Source organism: Eubalaena glacialis, chromosome 9 (assembly GCF_028564815.1).
Source record: "Eubalaena glacialis isolate mEubGla1 chromosome 9, mEubGla1.1.hap2.+ XY, whole genome shotgun sequence".
Lineage (NCBI taxonomy): Eukaryota > Metazoa > Chordata > Mammalia > Artiodactyla > Balaenidae > Eubalaena > Eubalaena glacialis.
The window spans coordinates 45,040,624-45,065,485 of record NC_083724.1 but is presented as its reverse complement, the minus strand read 5'-3'; the positions used below and the strand labels follow the sequence as shown (position 1 = coordinate 45,065,485).

Sequence of the window (24,862 nt, the reverse complement as noted above, 5' to 3'; positions counted from 1 at the left end):
GAACCTGAAAATCAAATTAGGACTCAAGAATCTCCTGAATTCTGTGGCAAACAAAACTCAGCCAACTGAGTTGAGAGAGAGAGTATGGGCACAAAAATTGTATGACCATGAGGACAGAACATGCCACACTTGGCTTCCTGATCCAGCTGTTAGAGAACCACCTGACAAGCCACTGTGTGTACATTCATTTCACCTTTATGGGTCCATGTGGAGATGGTATTAAATAGTGATTGGTAGCATATTATCATAGCCAAGTGCAGCTGGTTTGAATTGTAGCTCTACCACGACCTACCTATATGTCCTTGAGTTACTGTGTGGAACGCAAAGTCTCACTTTTGTCATCTATGAAATGGGAATAAAAATTTTACCTCTGTCATGTGATTTTTTTAGATTACACAATCATAGTGCATATACAACATACAGTACCTCTCCTTGGCCAAGTGTTCACTAAATGTTGGTTATTATTTTGAGGTCATCAAAGGATGCAAAACTTCCTTACAGGAAAAGATGATACATACAGGACTCCCCAGAAAATCATGTATATTGTATTGCCTTGAAAGGTCATTGTTAACTAGCCACGTTTTGCAGGCATTTATAAATGTGACCTTTTAGTGTATATTGTTATTCAGGGGTAACTGTCAATAATTCCAGGAAGAAACCTGAGGGGTATGTGGCATAACTCCTGGTGGCTTATTATGAGACTGGTGGTCACTGGGCTCAGAGTTGAGAGAAACTGCTCTTTTTTTCCAGGTTGGTTAGACTTTTGGCCTTTTTGATTATTATTTGCCCCAAATCTTTTGGTGCTTTGGCGGTGAAAGGGGTATTGGTTTTCAGAGGCCACTGGAGTGTGGGTCCAGGGTAATTGGCAGGGGGGGTAAGTTTTAGGAGGTCCTATGTTACCATCGTGGACTGTGGCATTCACGGCACAGGGCACTCTGCTTTCACTCTGTATGTGGTTTACCCCACGTTTGATGACTTCTTCATTCCTACATCATCCCTGTGAGCATAAATACAAATAGGTCATAAAATGTGAATCCGACTTTCCCATAAATAAAAGTCCTCTCAGGATACTAGCCACTTAACCTATGGCTGTTTCCTGAGCTATAAGTAATTACCCTCCCACAGGTAGGAACACCACTGATTCAAAAATCCATTGGTTTCCCATATTATCTTTCTCCCTTTATTTTGGTGAAATTCAGGAAATTTTGAAATTAAATCATTTCTGAAGTTGTACATTATCAGATGTCACAGTAAAATTATCTGAATGCCTCCTTTCCATGTGTAGTTTCAATTTCCTGAAGGTAATTTCTCCCTTCTAATTACAAGCACTCCAAGAAGAATTAGTTTGTGCAACTCAGCATGAGAGCAAGTAACTCTCATTTCTTCAGGCTGAGTTGAATGCAGGAGGCTTCCTGAATCTGCCTGAATACAACTGCTTAAGGTACAAGATAAGTGTTTCCTGTTCTGTTATTATTATTCTATTTTTAGAGCTAAGGGTCACTAGGGAAATGGTCTCGCAATGGTCAGAACCTTGTGCTTGATATTTCTAAAGGAATTTTGCCCTGGTGATAGGTAACAGGGAAACTTGTGTTGTTTCTTTTCTTTTTTTTTTTTTCCCCTGAAGGATAACATTTAAAATGTGAAAGTTTTAACTGTGTGTTAAATGTTATTTTAAAATTACAAGGTTGAGTTAGACATATTTATCACATCCAAGTGTACTTTTAGGGGTCTCGCTGTTTGCTCATGAAAAAATAAAAACATACATGTTCACTTGAGAGGATTTTGCTTTCCCATAAATAAGGGGCTGGAATGTCTTTCCAGACTGAGCTTTTCTGTTGTTGTTTTTGCCCCGCACCCAAGTAACTACACTGGAAAAGGGAATGGAGATTAGCATCACATTTCAGGCAGAGCTAGAACGTCTTATGTTGAGAGTAGCATTCAGAATTTTCCCTGGACTCATTCTCCTAATTTTCCTGACTGTAGTGCATGGACTCTATTAAATTTTGTTGTGGATTCACTATTAGCCAGCTAAGGGCCAAATCATGCCAACTGTTTTAGAAGCAAAACTTCCGTGCCTCCTGGGATCCATCACACAACCTCCCTCCCTTTCTTCAGCGTTTTGTGCCTTGTCAGGTTCTAAAGTTGGCTCCTAACAAGTGTTGTATCAAAGCAAAAATAATTCTGCTTCCATTGTTCTCATATCTTTCAAACTCACGTGGATGGGTTTTAATCCCTTGTTATAAGTTCTTCTATTAATGCAACCTTACAAAATAGTCAAGATCCTATCTTGTCCCTTATGGAAACTTTGAAAATGGCAGTAATATTTCTCTTTTATTTGGAATCTGAGAACATAACAAAAAGGTATAAGAACTCTGTAGTACTTTTCTCTCCCCATCTCCTTCATTTTCAAATCACTAAATAGGAGCTGTGGCTCTTACTTTAGCAAAATGATGTACTATCTACCACTTATAATGGTTTATTATGCACCAGGAACAAGGTTAAGTACTTGGCATGGCAGTTGACTCTTGAAAAACATAGGTTTGAACTGCACAGGTCCGCTTATACGCAGATTTTTTTCACTAAATACGTACTACACGATCTGCTGTTGGTTGAATATATGGATGCAGAACCGTGGCTATGGAGGGCCAACTATAAGTTATACTCAGATTTTTGACTGCTCAGGGGTCGGCGCCCCTAACCTCCGCGTTGTTCAAGAGACAACTATACTTTGATTCAGTTGGTACAACGAAGTAAAGTAGATATTAACATCCACATTCTAAGTGGGGAAACTGACACTTTGGGAAGTCAATTTCACATACATAGAAAATGAAGGAACCAGAATCTGATCACTGGGCCCCCTCTCATTAGTAGGCCACCCTCAAAAACACGTATATGCTGAGTGTGATAGGAAAATGTAGTATCAAGTGAAGCAGTGTGCAGCTTCATCATTGAAAATTAGCTATAAAGATACCACGTTCTCCCTCTGCCTGGGAGACACCAGTGTGCATACATGCCCATACGAGGGGGTACAGAGATTACCACATGCCCCTGTCACACTTCTAGGAAGGTAGCAAGTCATTGTCTCTCCTCCTCCAAATGTTCCGACCCATCCTTTGCAAATATCCTTCTAAAATGAAGGTGGCAGATGAGAAGCAAAGAAAATAACTACACAAGCTGCATAATAAGTTGCCATATTTCCTAGTTAAGTAAAAAAATTGTCACACCTCACATTCAAGACTGAATTGAATAAGTATCCTGATTAGAATTTCATGCATGCACTGAGTCAAATGCCTTTAGTAAATAACATGTTCTTTGAAAGAGAACAAAAGACTGTGTATATGTACTTGGATTTGTTTTCTGTGTGTTTATTAGTATTGCAGTTCTTTGATGAAAGTATCTCCCATTCAGTAGTGTCTTTGTGATCTTCAGTGCCAACAGCCATAAGAAATAGGTATCCAATAATTTAATAACTATTTATTGCAAATTAAGACACTCCCATAGTTTTCTGTGCCTGGGTACCCAGTTTTGGGCTCTGTACCACATCCTCTTCCTTTGAGAACACTGAAAATGAAGACTTGGTTTCAGTTGAGACTTTTTCTGTATCCCACACATCCATCCGGAATGGTTAACATTGCTAAGTTCTTTGTTAAATTAAAATCAAGTGCCTGGCTAAACAACTGAACAAGGAATGTTCAAGAGCCCTTCAGTTTTGATTTTAGCTTGTTGTAATTTTCTTATGATAATGCAAGAGTCTACACGAAGGATGACAGGGCCAGAATTGGGAGCCATTTTGTTGAGGAAACTGGAAATCTTCACCCTTTTAAAAACTTACACTGACTAATATCACATTATTTCTCAAATTAAAGGTTACATTTTCTGCCTTCCTGAGACTAATGTCACTTCTCCAAGTTGAGAACAAGAGCGGCATTTGGCATTTGTTTATCCCAAACCCAAATCGCTGACCCTTTGTTTTTAGTACTTTGCCCTTCTGCTTTCGCTTTTTTAATTTGCTTGTGACTCTCTGCTTCCCCCATCTTTTTTTTTTTTTGGTACAATGATTCTTACCTTGTCTTTCCCCAGTCCGTTTCTGACCTGGAGAGACGTGCAGCATGTTATTGTAAGGACTTCCCGTGCAGGACATTTGAACGCTAATGACTGGAAAACCAATGCTGCTGGTTTTAAGGGTGAGAACTTCTTTCATATTTTGTCACAGGCAAAATATTTTTATTTTTCCCCCATTTTAAATGGAGAGCAGGAAATAGAACCCATCCAAAGAAACTTTAAATTTTGTACTGACACAGGAAGAGCTTGACCTCTTAGTAGGAAAAAAAAAGGCAGGTTCCTTTTTTTTTTTTTTTTTTTAATTAAAACAACACATTTAAGGCAGATTTCCTTGGCTTCCCACATCATAGGTCAGTTTCTTTAAAGGTAACAAACTTCCAAGTATTGTCGACCTATGGGGCTTCTCATTAGTTTACTCTTTGCTGTCATTGATTATCTGAGTGGTATTTGTAACAATGTATTTAAAAATTCCTTACCTTCTGGAGTGATTACTTCCAGTTAATAATAGCTGGTATCTTTTGTTCGTTTGAGGGTAGCGCTGTTAGTTGCTAGGCTATGCTTTTCTACATATTTTGTTTTTGTTGTTTTTTTTTTTTTTAAACCTTCCACAAACAGAAAAACAGGCATAATTCTAAGACATTACTTTACATAAACTAAAAGTTCTTATGAAGCTTTATAATGTGCAGTCTTAGGCAAGTGTGCACAGGATATAATGAGTGCTGACTATTTTTCCCATGGCTGATAGGGATTGTAGTTCCCTCAAACTATCTTACTAATGGTAGCCATTTTGTTTATTGTCATCCATAACATATGCTATAATCAAAAGAAAATAATTATATAAAGCAGATGTCCTATAGTGTAGTATCTTTACTCAAGTTTCAGATAATCTAAATTTTAATCCATTAATTTAAGTTACAACAAAGATTACTTTTTGTTGTATCTGCAGACTTAAATTTACTCCCAAATAATCTTTGTATCATTATATATCCCTATGGATGAAAACCAGTATTCTATAACATAAGGAATATCTACTTAAAAATTACGGTTCTGGTCCTCAGATCATTGGTAATAAGCTGAATAATCCTGGGCAAGTCATTTAATTTTTCTGGGCGCTAACTTCCCCAACTTAAACAATTTAGAAGCTGAATAATATTATCTACATAGGATAGCTTACATATGATTTTAATATATCCTTAGTGTATTATACCCAATGTATATAAATATTCATGCTGAAAATGTAAAGTGTAATTTTAAAAATTATTTGCAAGCAGCTTATTAATCATGCTTTGCCAAAACCTATCAATATGCCAGGGAACCAGCACCATATAAAAGAGTTCTTTGATTAACATCTTCACTGAAAACTTCACTTTTAGAAAAAAAGAATGTCCCTCTGCTTTCGAGTATTATCGAATACCTTTCTGTGCTTGTAAATTATATAATGCAGCAGTGTTCAATGAGCTTTTAATCTAAAGCATTGTAAATACCTGTTGGGATCACATTTTCTGAAGCCCAAATCAAGACACGTAGTTCCAGAATAGCAAATGTTATGTGCAGCATCAAAAATATTTGAAATTTCAATTGTTCTAGAAAATCCAGGATGTAATTTGCCATATGTATGTTTCCTTTTGATTAGCTTCCCCATGCTTCCAGCCCCGACTATATAAATCCAGGCAGCCAAGGGGTTGGGTTTGGGGAGGGGGGAAGAAGGGATCAAAACATAACCCTGGCTGGTTCAACACTGCAATGAACTTCTTAGTAGAAGGTTCACAGACTAAGTACATTGACCTGAATGAAGCTGAGGAATCAACTTTAACCCAAATAAAAGTCTTAGTTTTACTTACTCCTTTTTGGCAACTTAAAAAGAGCAAATGGTTCTAATAAAAAATGCAACTCTTTTGAAAACCTCTGTTGGTTTTGGAGAGGGGGAAGCCGAGGATTTAGACTAAATCACCAGATCCAAACCTGAGTCTGAAGGGGGCCATACACTGCTTCTGGCAGGGAGGAAAGAGCATTTTACTATTGCACGTGGCAATATTTAGTATAATATTTCACTCTTCTCTTAGATTGCTGCCAAGAGTAACAATTAAAGTTCACTTTTTCATAGATGAATTACCCTGAACCGTCTGGACTCCCAGTGGAATTGTTTTGTAATTTTGTTGATGGCAAGCCCCATATTTCATCTAAACATGATCATAATAAGAAGGATTTTTTAAGAGTTATTTTCTTCCCTACTCGAAGCATTCCCATCCCCTCCCTAGCGTCCCACAAATAAAAGTGATTAAGGCAGAGGCTAGCAGGAGAAGCGACATGCTTCCGGGAAGGAGAGAATGCAGGTCACTAGGACTGGAAAAAGATGGGCTGACTTTTTATGGAATAAGATCTGAACGAACAAAAAATAGCGAAGGCTTGGAAGAGGTTCATGCAATGAGAGCTCATATTTTAAATTAGGTCAGCCGGCTTTTGCAGGCCTTGCTTAGCGGCAACACATGGCCAAATATTTCTCCTTAGGAAAAAACGGAAGTTGCCTGCAAGCAGAAGCCTGCAGCCCTGGGTGCACTCCTTCTTACCACTTGGTTTAGTCCTAACGCTGAGTGAGATGTAGGTATGAAACGAATCTGAAAACACCTGTGCTTCCCTGGGCTTGCTGTTGTGCCCTCATGTTGAGCGATTTAACTTGTCTGAAGAGTGGTTTTTTTTTTTTTTTTTTTGAAACCACCAGAATTTCATAAATTGCTTGGCAGGTACTCTTCTGCAGTGGGGCCGTCAGTATGAACATGTGAATTTCCTTCTCATCAGGTAAAGCAGAAGCAGCTCAGAGTAGCAACCAGTTAGGTTTTGGGGTCTTGCCCTCAATAGACTTGATAGTCTTAGTTCTCACTGATAACTTTGGAGAAGCCAACACCCTACAGATCAGTCTTTCCCCAAACCCTGCCAAGTGCATTTCACACAATGTCCTTACATTTCTTCAGACCTACCCATGTGTGGTCCATCCGAAGCAGAGAACAGAGCGAGATGTTATAGGAACTCGACTGGTGTGGGTCTCCTCTCAAGGCAGACTTGATCCATTCTTACCCACATGTGTTATGGGCCTGGATTCCTGGCTCCTGGAAGGGGATTCCCTTCAGAAGCAGCTGCTGGCTTCTTGTTGACTGGCATGGACAGATTGCATTCAGGCAAGGAAGTTGCCCTTGAAGGACTGGCTCCTCTGTGTGTTTCTCTGAGAGCGGAGTTGCATACTGATGAGCTGGGTGCAGAGAACTTTCTTCCCCTTTCTCTGTGCTCTCATTATGGTCGCACTCTATAAATGATCCTATATTGAGATCAGTTCACAGTAAAGCCAGCCCCAAAGCTGGAAGCCACTCATCAACATTTTTATGCTAATGGTACCTTAATTTTTAACAATGTTAATTGAACTAAGATGATTCTGTCTTGATGCTTCTTCAATAATAATAATAATCTCTTATAGTTAAAATATCTTGCAGAAGATTTGTTTTTCAAAATAAACATAATGCAATGAATGCATACCTATGGAAACTAACTAGATGTTATTTAGATTTGTTCATCCTGTGAATAATCGTAGCTAGATTTCAGACACCTTTTGACTTTAAACCTCCTCCAGAGATAGTTTCTTTAATAATAAATGGAATAAATATCATGAATCTAGCAAAGAATCTGAGATTATGCATGAGAATAGGAAAGTATTTGTATGAGACCACATGAACAGATGTGGTATTTGCCACTACAGAACTAAAATCCAAATTCCAGTATTTTGCTACTGAGCAGCATTTGCAGTGCCTGGAGACGACTTTGGCATTAAATTGTTTGGGGGTTTCTTCAATATTACTTCTTTCTCCTTTTTTTCCCTTTGCTCTTACGATAAGTCTTTCCTATTTTTTTCTTTTCTACTGTTTTTAATACCCTCCTCGTGCTCCTTAAAATGTACAAATCAGCTGTAGAATTGAGGGTTTTCGCCATCAGGGTGGTTTTCTTCAAGGAATATAAGTTATGCAGTCTCTTCATTCATTTATTCACAAATATTTCCTGCGCACCTTCAGCAGGCCAGCCCAATGCAGGCTGAATGAAGTGCAACCAAAGAGGAGAATTAGAAGGAAACGTCCGGGGCCCCATGACTTTGCCTGCTCTGATCTGGCTGTGCTATGATTTACACACAGAACAGAAATTTACACTGCACTTTTTTCTCCCTTCAGTCAAGCCCAACCAATCTGCCAGGTTCATGTTTATAAAAGTATCAATGATCCTTCTCTCATCATCTAAAATGCAGCCCAGCCTGAGCAGCAGAAGGGATCTAATGAGAGAATCTCTCTTGTGGAGCGCCATTTGCATTTTGACCAGCTCTGTTTGTACCTATAGAGTATATGGATCCTAGAGCCACGCAGAGGACTTGAATTCTGCATTCTTCTAGAATCCATGGCTCATAGCCTTTCAGGAAGAACGTGACTCTTTGTTATGAGCCCCTCCCTCCTACTGCGTTAATCTGAAGACCCTGCAGATTTCCCCTTTCTCCCCCAGCCTCCTGGGCTGTGCTCGCTGAATCTTTCCCCCATGTCCTTATCTCTGGTTTGCGGATGCAGTTATGAGAAGTATAATTGAATGCATGCAACATCGGTGCTGTAGTTTTTATCAAAGTGTCTGTATTTGGATATGATGACTTGATATTTTACAGTTAAACTCTCTTAAATCTAGGAACAGGAATAGACATCAGATAATAAATTAGGAACTTCTGTCATCTTTACTAGGCGAAAGAATGAAAAAAATGTCATTGAAAATCAAAAATGACAACTAAGTGAGCGAGGTTACCACGCCTTCCATTTCACTGCCCTCCCAGACTATGTAAGTCTCTTTTTTTCTACCAGCATGTTGCTGAAACCTCCCCATTCTCCACTGACTCTTTCTTTGACCACAACTAAACTACTAGATTTTTTTTTTAATTTCTAACTGATTTCCCACCATGGGGAAAACAATTGACAGTCTAACATGACTTCTTAGCCTCAAAGGCCCTTAACTTTTAATAACCTTTATTACTTTTAATCGCCATCATTTTATTTCCACTGTTAGGGCTGGTAATATTAAGATGTTCCAATATATTTTTAATACCTACCTGTCTTGCTTTCAGTTTTAACACTTATTAAAAAGAATTAGATATGCTGAAACCATTAAGCATGCCATGTGTTGAACTGAAACTAAAGGTTTTGAAATGTGGTGTTTTTATTTTTATTTTTTTGAGTATATAAAGTGATATCTGATGTGTTACCATTTGAAAGGGTAAAGCTATATTGTATTTTATTATGTCACTGTACAAATAATATCTTATCTTTGCCACCTAGCATGCTGATGTGATGTTGGTAGCTATGATTAAAGCTACATAATGTACCTTAATTGGAAATCTGCACATCATGTTTTCAAAGAAAGGTCAAAGTGAAACATTATTCATCTGGTCAGTGTCAGAGGGGGTATTTGAATCAGATGCTTGACTTCAGTCCTGATCCTATTTTCAGAAATAAGGCATTTAGTTCTTCTCTTAAAATGCAGAGAGGGATGTAAGTACATTTGATCCTACCTAATAAAATTTGCTCCCTAGAAACACCACCTGATTTTCTTTCAAGATTCTATGTTTATTCCATTGTATTCTATGAACTCCTATTCACTTATTAACTTAAAACCTTTCATTTTTGCATTTATTGATCATTGAATATATGAGCTTACCTTCTTGCTCATTTATAAAAAAAAGATATGAATCACACATAATTTAGGGATTTTACGTTTATTCTTTTGTCTGGTGGATGATTTACCTAAATATCTACCTGGGAACAGCAATATAGAACCCCTGACAGCAGTCTGCTTGGTCATTGCTTAATCTGGAGTCTTGTATCCAAAATGTCTACTTGCCCCATCACAGTGTTCTATTCATACCTACTAAATATGTGAGATTTTAAAATATTTTCTGCAAATGAAAAATGTTATTTTCTCTGCGCTGGTCTTTGAATGGTAGTGTTAGGTTTGTTAGACTTTGTGGGTGTTTTGTTTTGTTTTTTCATCCCTAAATACAAGTGTTAAATGCATGTGGTTTCACACTTAAAATCCATCTGCAAAATAGAATTAAAACAATGGTTGTACTGTACAACTATTATCTCTTTACAAAACATAATTAGTTAATGAAGGGAATTATGTTTGGAGTAGTTTTGTGGCTCTGCCACAATCTTAAGAACTTTATTCTAGTAGAGTCTGTTATTGATATTTTCTTTGGCCTTTGAGGAAGCCAATTAAAGTTTTTGTATCTTGGGTTTTTAGAATGTGGGTAACAAATACCAAACATAATGAGAAGGCTGAGTTGAAAGAAAAGTGCTTTGAAATTGGAAAATAACCAAACATAAAAAGAGCCTTGACAAAGAAAAGAGTCTTAAAAGTGTATTTTCATATGTCACAGCTGTCTACTGTGAAATGAGGATAAAGATATGAAACTATGTTGTGAATTAGAATGCTATTTTGTGATTGAAATTAATTAAATTACCTGAGTGGGCAAGAGAAAATGTATTACTTTGTAATGAAATTATCACAATACGTCTTCATGCCTTTTATTCCATAATTGCATATCAGTGACTATACTATAATCATATATAAACACAACTATACTTAAATTCTGTTTTGCAAATTAATGTTAATGTTTAAATATCAACTTGACTTCAACCTGCTAAATTTTGAAAGTTGAAATTAATTATTTCAACATTAAGAACTAATGACAAAAATCTGAACTGACTGTAACTATCAATGTCCTATCAACTCTTTAATCATTAATATACAGTATAAAAACTATAAGCTTAAAATATGATTTTTTAACAATATGCAAAATTTGTATACTTAAGAGACAGTTGATGTCTCTTTGTGTATTCACCTGATGAAACTCGATTTCGCTAATTCTAATGAGGCTGGACTTCCTTAGGTATTTTTAAAACTCTTCTTTCAGCATATGAGTTTGGCTATCCTTCGTGGTAGCAAAGCTTGATATTTTGTGGTTACAATCGATATTTCAGGCAAAGATAAAAATCATCAAGCCCTAAACCCCATAATTACAAAGGGTAGACAACCAAGGCCAATGTTGTTTTCAGGCCAAAAGTGTATTGTAACTATAAATAACGAGATGGAGTTCTTTGAATCACTAATAATTGGATTCTGAATCCAGTTGCAAAATAAGATGTCCCCAAAAGATTTAAGACAAGACAGTCTTATCAGAATATACATACAAGGAGATTGGTTCAAGATGGCAGAGTAGAAGGACGTGCACTCACTCCCTCTTGTGAGAACACCGGAATCACAACTAACTGCTGAACAATCATCGACAGGAAGACACTGGAACTCACCAAAAAAGATACCCCACATCTAAAGACAAAGGAAAAGCCACAGTGAGATGGTAGGAGGGGCTCAATCACAATAAAATCAAATCCCATAACCGCTGGGTGGGTGACTCACAAACTGGAGAACAATTATTCCACAGAAGTCCACCCACTGGAGTGAAGGTTCTGAGCCCCACGTCAGGCTTCCCAACCTGGGGGACCAGCAACGGGAGGAGGAATTCCCAGAGAATCAGACTTTGAAGGCTAGTTGGGTTTGATTGCAGGACTTAGACAGGATTGGGGGAAACAGAGACTGAACTCTTGGAGGGCACACACAAAGTAGGTGCATCAGGACCCAGGGGAAGGAGCAGTGACCCCATAGGAGACTGAACCAGACCTACCCGCTAGTGTTGGAGGGTCTCCTGCAGAGGTGGGGGGGTGGCTGTGCCTCACTGTGAGGACAAGGACACTGTCAGCAGAAGTTCTGGGAAGTACTCCTTGGCATCAGCCCTCCTGGAGTCTGCCATTAGCCCCACCAAAGAGCCTGTAGCCTCCAGTGCTGGGTTGCCTCAGGCCAAACAACCAACAGGGAGGGAACTCAGCCCCACCCATAAGCAGACAAGTGGATTAAACTTTTACTGAGCTCTGCCCACCAGAGCAACACCCAGCTCTACCCACCACTGGTGCCTCCCATCAGGAAGCTTGCACAAGCCTCTTAGATAGCCTCATCCACCAGAGGTCAGACAGCAGAAGCAAGAAGAGCTACAATCCTGCAACCTGTGGAACGAAAACCACATTCACAGAAAGATAGACAAGATGAAAAGGCAGAGGGCTATGTACCAGATGAGGGAACAAGATAAAACCCCAGAAAAACAACTAAATGAAGTGGAGATAGGCAACCTTCCAGAAAAAGAATTCAGAATAATGATAGTGAAGATGATCCAGGACCTCGGAAAAAGAATGGAGGCAAAGATCGAGAAGATGCAATAAATGTTTAACAAACACCTAGAAGAATTAAAGAACAAACACCTAGAAGAATTAAAGAACAAACAGAGATGAGCAATACAATAAATGAAATGAAAAATACACTAGAAGGAATCAATAACAGAATGACTGAGGCAGAAGAACGGATAAGTGACCTGGAAGATAGAATGGTGGAATTCACTGCCATGGAACAGAATAAAGAAAAAAGAATGAAAAGAAATGAAGACAGCCTAAGAGTTCCAGGACAACATTAAACGTACCAACATTCACATTACAGGGGTCCCAGAAGGAGAAGAGAGAGAGAAAGGACACAAGAAAATATTTGAAGAGATTATAGTTGAAAACTTCCCTAACATAGGAAATGAAATAGCCACCCAAGTCCAGGAAGCACAGAGAGTCCCAGGCAGGATAAACCCAAGGAGAAACACGCCGAGACAAATACTAATCAAATTGACAAAAATTACAGACAGGGAAAAATTATTACAAGCAACAAGGGAAAAATGACAAATAACATACAAGGGAACTCCCGTAAGGTTAACAGCTGATTTTTCAGCAGAAACCCTACAAGCCAGAAGGGAGTGGCACGATATATTTGAAGTGGTGGAAAGGAAGAACCTACAACTAAGATTACTCTACCCGGCAAGGATCTCATTCATATTCAATGGAGAAATCAAAAGCTTTACAGACAAGTAAAAGCTAAGAGAATTCAGCACCACCAAACCAGTTCTACAGCAAATGCTAGAGGAACTTCCCTAAGTGGGAAACACAAGAGAAGAAAAGGACCTACAAAAACAAACTCAGAACAATTAAGAAAATGGTAATAGGAACATACATATCAATAATTACCTTAAACGTGAATGGATTAAATGCTCCAACCAAAAGACACAGGCTTGCTGAATGAATACAAAACAAGACCCGGATATATGCTGTCTACAAGTGACCCACTTCAGACCTAGGGACACATACAGACTGAAAGTGAGGGGATGGAAAAAGATATTCCATGCAAATGGAAATCAAAAGAAAGCTGGAGTAGCAATACTCATGTCAGATAAAATAGACTTTAAAATAAAGAATGTTACAGAGACAAGGAAGGATACTGCATAATGATCAAGGGATCAATCCAAGAAGAAGCTATAACAATTATAAATATATATGCACCCAACATAGGAGCACCTCAATACATAAGGCAACTACTAACAGCTATAAAAGAGGAAATCGACAGTAACACAATAATAGTGGGGGACTTTAACACCTCACTTACACCAATGGACAGAGCATCCAAACAGAAAATTAATAAGGAAACACAAGTTTTAAATGACACAATAGACCAGATAGATTTAATTGATATTTATAGGACATTCCATCTAAAACCAGCAAATTACACTGTCTTCTCAAGGGCACATGGAACATTCTCCAGGATAGATCACATCTTGGGTCACAAATCAAGCCTCAGTAAATTTAAGAAAATTGAAATCATATCAAGCATCTTTTCCTACCACAACACTATGAGACTAGATATCAATTACAGGGGGAAAATGTAAAAACACAAACACATGGAGGCTAAACAATATGTTACTAAATAACTAAGAGATCACTGAAGAAATCAAAGAGGAAATCAAAAAATACCTAGAGACAAATGAGAATGAAAACACGACGATGCAAAACCTATGGGATGCAGCAAAAGCAGTTCTAAGAGGGAAGTTTATAGCAGTACAATCCTACCTCAAGAAACAAGAAAAATCTCAAATAAACAATCTAACCTTACACCTAAAGGAACTAGAGAAAGAAAAACAAACAAACCCAAAGTTAGTAGAAGGAAAGAAATCATAAAGATAAGAGCAGAAATAAATGAAATAGAAACAAAGAAAACTGTAGCAAAGATCAATAAAACTATAAGCTGGTTCTTTGAGAATATAAACAAAATTGATAAACCTTTAGCCAGACAGAAAAAGAGGGAGAGGACTCAAATCAATAAAATTAGAAATGAAAAAGGAGCAGTTACAACAAACACTGCAGAAATACAAAGCAGCATAAGAGACTACTACAAGCAATGCTATACCAATAAAATGGACAACCTGGAAGAAATGGACAAATTCTTAGAATTTGGTTATTCTTACAAAGGTATAACCTTCCAAGACTGAACCAGGAAGAAATAGAAAATATCAACAGACCAATCACAAGTAATGAAATTGAAACTGTGATTAAAAATCTTCCAACAAACAAAAGTCCAGGACCAGATGGCTCCACAGGTGAATTCTATCAAACATTAGAGAAGAGCTAACACCCATCCTTCTGAAACTCTTCCAAAAAACTGCAGAGGAAGGAACACTCCCAAACTCATTCTACAAGGCCACCATCACCCTGATACCAAAATCAGACAAAGACACTACAAAAAAAGAAAATTACAGACCACTATCACTGATGAATATAGATGCAAAAATCCTCAACAAAATACTAGGAAACAGAATCCAACAACACATTAAAAGGATCATACACCATGACCAAGTGGGATTTATCCCAGGAATGCAAGGATTCTTCAATATATGCAAATCCATCAATGTGATACACTATATTAACAAATTGATGAATAAAAACCATATGATCATCTCATTAGATTCAGAAAAAGCTTTTGACAAAATTCAACACCGATTTATGATAAAAACTCTCCAGAAAGTGGGCATAGAGGGAACCTACCTCAACATTATAAAGGCCATACACAACAAACCCACAGCAAACATCATTCTCAATGGTGAAAAACTGAAAGCATTTCCTCTAAGATCAGGAACAAGACAAGGATGTCCACTCCTGCCACTGTCATTCAACATAGTTTTGGAAGTCCTAGCCACGACAGTCAGAGAAGAAAAAGAAATAAAAGGAATACAAATTGGAAAAGAAGAAGTAAAACTGTCAATATTTGCAGATGACATGATACTATACATAGAGAATCCTGAAGATGCTACCAGAAAACTACCAGAGCTAATCAATGAATTTGGTAAAGTTGCAGGATATAAAATTAATGCACAGAAATCTCTTGCATTCCTATATACTAAGAATGAAAGATCAGAAAGAGAAATTAAGGAAACAATCACATTCACCATTGCAACAAAAAGAAGAAAATACCTAGGAATAAACCTACCTAAGGAGGTAAAAGACCTGTCCTCAGAAAACTATAAGACACTGATGAAAGAAATCAAAGATGACACAAACAGATGGAGAGATATACCATGTTCGTGGATTGGAAGAATCAGTATTGTGAAAATGACTATACTACCCAAAGCAATCTACAGATTCAATGCAATCCCTATCAAATTACTAATGGCATTTTTTTACAGAACTAGAAGAAAAAATCTTAAAATTTGTGTGGAGACACAAAAGACCCTGAATAGTCAAAGCAATCTTGAGGGAAAAAAACAGAGCTGGAGGAATCAGACTCCCTCACCTCAGACTGTACTACAAAGCTATAGTAATCAAGACAGTTTGGTACTGGCACAAAAACAGAAATATTGATCAATGGAACAGGATAGAAAGCCCAGCGATAAACCCACGCACCTATGGTCAACTAATCTATGACAAAGGAGGCAAGGATATACAATGGAGAAAAGACAGTCTCTTCAATAAGTGGTGCTGGGAAAACTGGACAGCTACATGTAAAAGAATGAAATTAGAACACTTCCTAACACCATACACAAAAATAAACTCAAAATGGATTAAAGACCTAAATGTAAGAATGGACACTATAACACTCTTAGAGGAAAACATAGGAAGAACCCTCTGTGACTTAAATCATAGCAAGATCTTTTTTGACCCACCTGCTAGAGTAATGGAAATAAAAACAAAAATAAACAAATGGGACCTAATGATACTTAAAAGCTTTTGCACAGCAAAGGAAACTACAAACAAGCTGAAAAGACAACCCTCAGAATGGGAGAAAATATTTGCAAGTGAATCAACGGACAAAGGATTATCTCCAAAATATATAAACAGCTCATGCAGCTCAATATTAAAAAAAAACAACCCAATCCAAAAATGGGCAGAAGACCTAAATAGACATTTCTCCAAAGAAGACATACAGATGGCCAAGAGGCACATGAAAAGATGCTCAACATCACTAATTATTAGAGAAATGCGAATCAAAACTACAATGAGGTATCACCTCACACTGGTTAGAATGGGCATCATCAGAAAATCTACAAACAACAAATGCTGGAGAGGGTGTGGAGAAAAGGGAACCCTCTTGCACTGTTGGTGGGAATGTAAATTGATACAGCCACTATGGAGAACAGTATGGAGGTTCCTTAAAAAACTAAAAATAGAATTACCATATGACTCAGCAATCCCACTACTGGGCATATACCCAGACAAAACCATAGGTCAAAGACATATGCACCCCAGTGTTCATTGCAGCACTATTTACAATAGCCAGGTCATGGAAGCAACCTAAATGCCCATCAACAGACGAATGGCTAAAGAACATGTGGTACATATATACAATGGAATATTACTCAACCACAAAAAGGAACGAAATTGGGTCATCTGTAGAGAAGTGGATGGATTTAGATACTGTCATGAAGTAAGTCAGAAAGAGAAAAACAGTTATCGTATATTAATGTATATATGTGGAATCTAGAAAAATGGTACAGATGAACTGGTTTGCAAGGCAGAAATAGAGACACAGATGTAGAGAACAAACGTATGGACACCAAGGGGGGAAAATGGCGGGGGGCGGGCGGTGTGATGAATTGGGAGATTGGTATTGACATGTATACACTAATATGTATAAAAGAGATAACTAATAAGAACCTGCTGTATAAAAAAACAAAATTAAATTAAATTTTAAAAAAAGAAAGGACATGCAGAATCTAGCAGAGAACCTAAAAAAAAAAAAAGAATATACATACGTACACATACAGGCACATTTTCTTACGGAAGCCTTTTTGTTTTTTGTTTTAAATAAACAAAACCTCTTGTTTGAGGTTTTGTTTATTTAAAACAAAAATCTCACTCTGCCTAGTGGTTTGGAGCATGGGCCCCAAAGTCAAATAACCTGGGATTGAATCCCAGCTTTGTAAACAAATAAATAGTACATCTGGGAATCCACATACATTCTTAACTTCATTGGACTGAGTTTACATATAATAAAAAGCACCATTTAAGTGTACAAATGTATACGTCTGTGTAAACATCACCGCAATCAAGGTATAGAACATTTCCATCACCCCACAAAGTTCTTTTGTGCTCTTTCTCATCCCTTATCCCACCCCGCAACCCCGCCCTTTGCAACCAGTTGATTTTCTGTCACTATAGATTAGATTGTCTTTCGTGGACTTTCATGTAAATAGAATTATTTGAAACTGGCTTCTTTCCCTCCATATATTTTTTGAGGTTCATCCATGTCATTAAGTGTATGAGGAGTTTATTCCATTTTATTACGAAGTAGTATTCCACTATGTATATAGGAATGTACCACAATTTGTATCATCATTCACTTTTTCATGGATAATTTTATTTTTATTTTTTATTGAGGTATAGTTGATATACAATATTATATAAGTTACAGGTGTACAACATAGTGATTCACAATTTTTAAAAGCTATACTCCATTTATAATTATTATAAAATATTGGCTACATTCCCTGTGTTGTACAATATATCCTTGTAGCTTATTTATTTCATACATAGTAGTTCGTACCTCTTAATCCCCTACCCCTATCTTACCTCTCCCCCTTTCTCTCCCCCCACTGGTAACTTCTACTTTGTTCTCCGTATCTGTGAAACTGTTCTTTTTTGTTATGCCCACTAGTTTATTTTAATTTTTAGGTTCCACATGTAAGTTATATCATACAGTATTTGTCTTTTCTCTGACTTATTTCATTTAGCGTAATACCCTCCCGGTCCGTCCATGTTGTTGCAAATGACAAAATTTTATTCTTTTTTATGGCTGAGTAGTATTCTACTGTATATATGTACCACATATTCTTAATCCATTCATCTGTTGATGGACACTTAGGTTACTTCCATATCTTGACAGTTGTAATACTGCTGCTATGAACATTGGGGTGCATATATCTTTTTGAATTAGTGGTTTGGTTTTTTTGGATATGTACTCAAGAGTGGAATGACTCATATGATAGTTCTATTTTTAGTTTTTTGAGGAACCTCCATACTGTCTTCCACAGTGGCTGCACCAATTTACATTCCCACCAACAGTGTACGAAGGTTCCCCTTCCCCTGGACTATTTTATTGTTTCCAGTTTGGTTGTTATGAGTAAAGCTGGTATGAATATTCATGGACAAGTCTCTGTGTGGACAAATTACAACTTTTTAAACATTACACAGTCCGAAAAGACCTAATTTAAACAGAGGCTTTGAGGAGTAAGGGAATGGTCCAAATGGCTAGCCAGATATAGAGCATTTCAGGCCAGGCATACAGCAGATACAAAGACTCAGTCAAGGAAAAGCTAGGAGGCCATCCATCCTAGCTGGAGTGTGTGGCAAAGGGAAGAATGAGGAAAACAGTATCATATACAGAATTGAGCACAGTTCTTCCTTCATAGCAGACACTCAGGGAACACGATCATCTACATGTTATGCATCATTCTCATACAACATTTAATGTTGAATTAATAAACAGTTAATATTCTGTTAGAATTTTTGTATGATAAGAATGAAGCACACACACACATATATATATATATATATATATATATATATATATATATATATATATATATATATATATATATATATATATATATATATATATATATATATATATATATATATATATATGCATAGATCTGTGGCCATTAAAATGCTGTGTGTAGCTTAGGAATGAAATGAGCTCCACTCTCCCTTGCAAATAAGACACTCACTCCTTTATATTCACGTATTTCTTGTAACACTTCTGTCCCCCTCTCTGTAGTTTACTTTATCTAATTTGGGTTCTTATTCCCATTTGCCAGTGATTTTAGTTGATGATTCTGGATAAAGGGTTAACTTCCTTATTTGTTATTTCTCTGCTTTTCTAGAAGACTACTTGGATTTCAAGAAACAATAGATGGGCTGGAATGTTTTGAAAAAAGCATAATCTGCTGATCATGAATGATTTGTTAATGTCATGTACATAACCTAGATGAGAAGCATAGATAAATATAATGAGAGGGTGGAAGGTGTTTGAGAACCTTAGAGTTACTCCTGGGAACCAAAACTTGTCTGAAATAGTTTTTAGAGTAGTTAGTTTAAACAGATGTATTATTTGTTCTTTGTATCTCTTGGAGGATTGGGGATTAAAACTGGATGAGACAGCTATAGTGAAAGCAATGGTCAGGGTAAGGGAGAAGACAGAGGGCCCAGTGTGCAAAAAGGACAGGTATGATGTGATGAGGGAAGTAATTCAGAAGAAACTGAGACCAATACTACCTGATTCCAAGAGTTAAGAGTTCTTATTTGATCTGAAAAACATGTTGGGGCTACTACATTGATTTGAGAAAGTGAGTTGGATAATAGTAATGACCATCAAGCAAGTCGATTCCAGTCGCTTTGATGTTAGAGTTTTCTTTTTTAAGCTGATGGTATAAATCCATGGGTCCTATGATATGTGCTACAAAATGACACGCACAGAAGAAACTGACTTGCTAAAATGGATGAAAATGCTCTTGCAGTGATCATTTTCTATCATCTTAGCATGCAATTGTATATTCCTGACCTCAAGGGCTGTGACATTCAGTGAAATTTTTTATCATCTCTTGGTCGCCTTCTAAATGAGGAGAGTTATAGCGCTGGTGTATATAATCATCTTTGCTAAATTCTTTTTTTAAAAAAAGAAGACAAAGAAATGCTTTTTGAAATGGGTCTTTAATAAATCCAGGACAAAGGGTGTGGTGACGAGATCGCTTCTTGAAAAGTGTCAGGCCAGAAATTGTACTTTGAGAAGACTTCACAAATTTCCTTTGACCCAAGTCTTTTTGTTGCTTATTATTGTTCACCATGACCTTCAGAAAGCCACTTAACTTCCAATATTTGAATTATTTTCACGTACAGTTGTGGTCTTTGTATTTGCCGTGTCAATTTTCAGAGACTTAAAGAAAGCGAGTGACATAATTCTGGTTAGCTTCTTGAGTCGCTGTGAGACTCTTGCAGATAGAGTGACAGAGGCATTTACAGTTTACAAATGCCTTTTTCCCTTTCTTAAGTTTTATGTTAATATTCTTTTTCTTGGCTGTGAAGCAAACTTAGAATCATCTATAGTCCTAGGAAGCTTTATGACTTTTTTGAACCTGCCAGAGGCTGCAGCATCTATGCTTTCTTAATATACTGTGTGGGATGGTTCTGTCTGGAAAGTTTTTGCTTTTCTTTATATGTTTTGCCTTCAGAAGTGCCTTTAGAGCCAAGGTAAAAGATACGTGTCCAGCTTTGTTCCAGAGTTCAATATTGTGCATCTTAGAATCCTAAAATTCGCACTAAATTCTGGCCATATATGACTAACGAATCAGAGGAGATACCTGAAAATGCAAGAAATGTCTATGATTGTATGCTAGGGCTGCCATAGTTCGTCGCACAGGTTATTAACTGCGCAAGGGAATCAAACGAGGATTGAGTGGAGACTGAAATCTGGCCTGTGATTTACTCACCAAGCCAAGTGCCCCAGAGTGGGATGATGTCCACCTAAAGAAAGAGGCAGCTGTCTCTAATACACATAATTCTCACATAGGCAGCCCTGTTGCATAGAATTCTGTTGTAATTTCTCCCACAATCGTCAAAGGCACGGGTATCTTTTAAAAGGTATCTCTCCAGAGATGGTTTTGGTCATTTTAACCTTCATCTATTGCTTCAACCTTGACATTCACAGAACCTTCATTAGCAAAGTTACTGCAGTCAAATAGAGTTTTCCAATATCTTTTTCATCACTATCTTTATCACCAACTCTCTAGACACAGTTTGACGCAAAATCTTAGAATTTTGAGTGAGTGTGTAAAGCACAAATCTGTTTCTCTCTTCATATTCTTTCTACATTCTGCCTTATTTTGTGACCAAAAATGATTGAAGCTTCATCAGTTCAAATGTATAATTATTTCATGTGGAGCCAGTAGGAGAAGATTCTTATTTGTAGTGATGAGTCCTTATAAACATTGATATATGCAGGATACATGAACACAGGCATAAGGCAGTGGTGAAAAGGACTTTATGTGATGTTTCCATGATTATCATCAAGCTGGCTTGGGAAGGTGCTCCCAACAGACCATCTTTTCTACCGAGGAATAGAGCTTTAAATGTGAAAGGGGGAAATGTGATTGAGGTGCATAGGAGGAACTCTGTCATTGAAATCAGTACATGCCTATCAGTTTGGACTCTGGCATCAGCATTCTGAGCACAGACTGCGGCACTAATTCCCTGTCCTCCATCAGGGACAGGGGGCTCTAAGTTGCTGTGACCATAGTGAGACCATGCCAAATGGGCACTGTTCCAGCTGTGAAAACTGGTTCAGGATCAATAAGATAACCCAAATGAACAAGAGAAAAAGGAGCCTTATTACATCTTTTTAAATTTTCATAAAGATGGCTTAGCCCATCCTTTTTTTCTATCCAGAGAGATCTTTATATTCATACCAGTGTCTACAATAAAAACCAGACCCAAAGATTCAAAAAGAAATCCTGAAAATTAATCCCACCCTAGTTCTATGCGTAACTTCCTAAGGCCACTGTGTCTAGGAAGGTACAGTTATACACACCAGGCGATCACTTTGCAGAATCCATCTGGATACATCTTCTGTGACATAAATAGATCCAGACATTTTTTTTCTTAGAATCTCAATTCAAACTCTTTACACATGTTCACATCTTGCTAGCCTTAGGCATTTCAAAGCAATTAAATTTCTATCACACATCCCAGTAATAGTTTCAACAGGCTTCATTTTATGGTGTTCTACCAGAAGACACGGTACACCCTGAAGTTTCCAGAGTCATCTTTGAAAGAGCCCAAAAGGAGGGTATTGTGATCACTGCTGGATGTTAACAAATGGGAAGCTGCTCTTTGCCACTCAATGCCGTTCTTCCATCTGTGCATGACTGGTTAGCTGTAATAAAACAGTGGTCTCAGCATGAATATAAAATAAAGTATCCTTACCATATTAACAATATCTTCTCACTCAGGGAAAACCCCTGATAGAAATGACTGAAGAAGGTCATTTCTCAGCAAGAATAGGGGAAAGGGTTATGGGCCACATGTTAACTTTCCTTCCAAACTCCACATATTTCTTTCTCTGCACATGATATTTTAATGAGTTTTGAAGAAGAGAGCAGTTTTTAATGCAGCTGATTTGCAAAAGGAAGAGAGGATAAAAATGTTCCAGTGTTCATTTGTGATATGTAGATAAATTCCCAAAATGTTCCCCCTGCACCTTTGCTACCTTGTTATTCCAAGGATTTATGATTGATTTGAGTACCGTAGTTGAAAGAAATACTGTGTGTCTTACAGACAGTGGTAATCACTGAGTACATATATAATACATCAAGATTTTGAACACTTGGGATCAAGTCCCAGTGACTTTAGAGTTGTTGTTTTTTTTTTAATATTCATGAGACAGTTTATTCAGCTGTAAAATGTGAATAATACTATCTTGCTAGCATTGTTCTACAGATTTCATTAGCTAATATGTAAAAAAATGCATATGTAAAATATTTTTACCTCCCATACAAAATTTCTTCTAGGCATCTTATTTTGGGAAGCATGCTTGATACATGCTTGATAAATGCACTTCAATTGTAGAGGCGGTAAGATTAGGAAATACATATCTCAGTGCATTTACTTTTTTCAACATTGTAATTGAGCATGATTTTGTATCTCAATCAAACACTGATTCTATCCTAACAATGCATAGAATTTAACTCTCTAAGTGATGTGTATCCAAAGAAGGAAATACCTAGTGCTTGAAAAATGAGGGATGTGCATTTATAGATTAATTGGGAAAACTTTATCTTCTTAAAATATTTTTTTAAGAGAAGCAAAAATGTCTTTGGTAGCCCCCATGAAAAGATATTGGCATGATCTTCTGTATAACCAACTTACTTCTTGCGCTTCTGGCATGAGGGACAGGTATTTGTGAATCATGCCTACAGAAACTCAGGCCCTATGTTGGAGATACTAGCCTAATTAACCAGGCTTTATCAACTGGGCTTCCAGGAAAGATGCTAGCCTGTATACCCTTAGGAAGTGGTTCTCAAAGTGGCGTCCTTGGACCAACAATATTGGCATCACCTGGGAACTTGTTAGAAATGCAAATTCTGGGCCTTACCTCAAAACTACTAATCAGTGGGGCTACACAATGTGTACCCTAACAGGTCCTCTGGGTGATGCACATGCAGGTTTGGGAACCACCGACCCAAGTTATCCACTGTATGCAATGAATTAACTTCTCTTCTAGTGAAATTTGAATGTTGCTAATTGAAATACCATCCTTAGAAGAAATGAAAAACTTGTCTCTCAAATGATATTTTTTTTTTTGTAGTTCGGTTAAGGAATCCCATGTGTGAAAGGTGCTCTTAAAAAATCTCATCTCTTGTCAGTCTCTTAGCCATTTGCTCCCAGCTTCATGCATTTGCCTTTCTGTCAATTGGACCATACCCTGTGTTTTTGAACTTTGTATCCCCCATTTTGGAGGGGGAAAAAAAAACTTTTCCATTATCCTCCTGCCTTAGTTCTGTCCTTCCTTACACAACTAAAAATTCCCAACAAGTAGTCTGATTTAGCTGCTTCCGTTTCCTTACTGTTTAATCCCTTTGTAATTTTCTTCAATCTAGTTTCCACTTCCACCTTTGAAGTGCAATTACTCTTTGAGATTTTCAACCATTTTCTGCTTGCCAAACCAGAAGCCTCCTTGTTTTTCTCTAGGATTTCATGCTTTTGATCTACCCAGTCCAGATCTGTCTTTTGTTGCCTTTTGTGATGCCAAGATATAGCCCCATTCTTCATTGACACTCTCCTGAGTCCTTTCTCTCCCTTCCTTTCACCTGGGCCATTCCTTAAGGTCTGTTGTTTAGAGCGCTCTGGCTCTCTCTCCTTCTCCCCTTCTCTCTCCCCGTCTCCTCCCTCCCTTCCTCCCTCCCTCCCTCCCTCCCTCCCTCTTACATTCTCTTAATTCCACCTTCACATCCCCACCTTCCTTTAAATGACAAGTACCACCTCCTGACTAATGATTTTCAGTTCTACCATCTTCAGCATTGACTTCATCCATTACCCACCTAGAATCTCTGCCCAAGGCTCACCTGTGTCATTTAAAACTCAAAACTGCCAAATGGAACTGTCAGTTGTCTTTTACAAAACAACTTCTTCCCCAAAGTTACCTCTATCATCAGGGCATATCCTTCTCTAGATCACCCCATTTACTCTGACTCAGTATGTATCCTACATAGTGCGAGATGTGAAATTTCATTGCTCCTTTCTTATCTGATCTCTTATTTCATTTCACCCCT

The 24,862-nt window shown here is 37.5% G+C and overlaps 1 protein-coding gene across 3 annotated transcripts in view; it reads left to right on the top strand.

The window, feature by feature from the left end:
- The window catches only part of PCSK5 (proprotein convertase subtilisin/kexin type 5), a 451,917-nt gene that overhangs the window by 234,778 nt on the left and 192,277 nt on the right, over nucleotides 1-24,862 (top strand). For all 3 annotated transcript variants that reach the window (XM_061200330.1, XM_061200331.1, XM_061200332.1), the window contains exon 10: nucleotides 4,081-4,184. In XM_061200330.1, coding sequence (XP_061056313.1) covers nucleotides 4,081-4,184 — 104 coding nt within the window. The remainder of the gene's footprint in view (nucleotides 1-4,080; nucleotides 4,185-24,862) is intronic.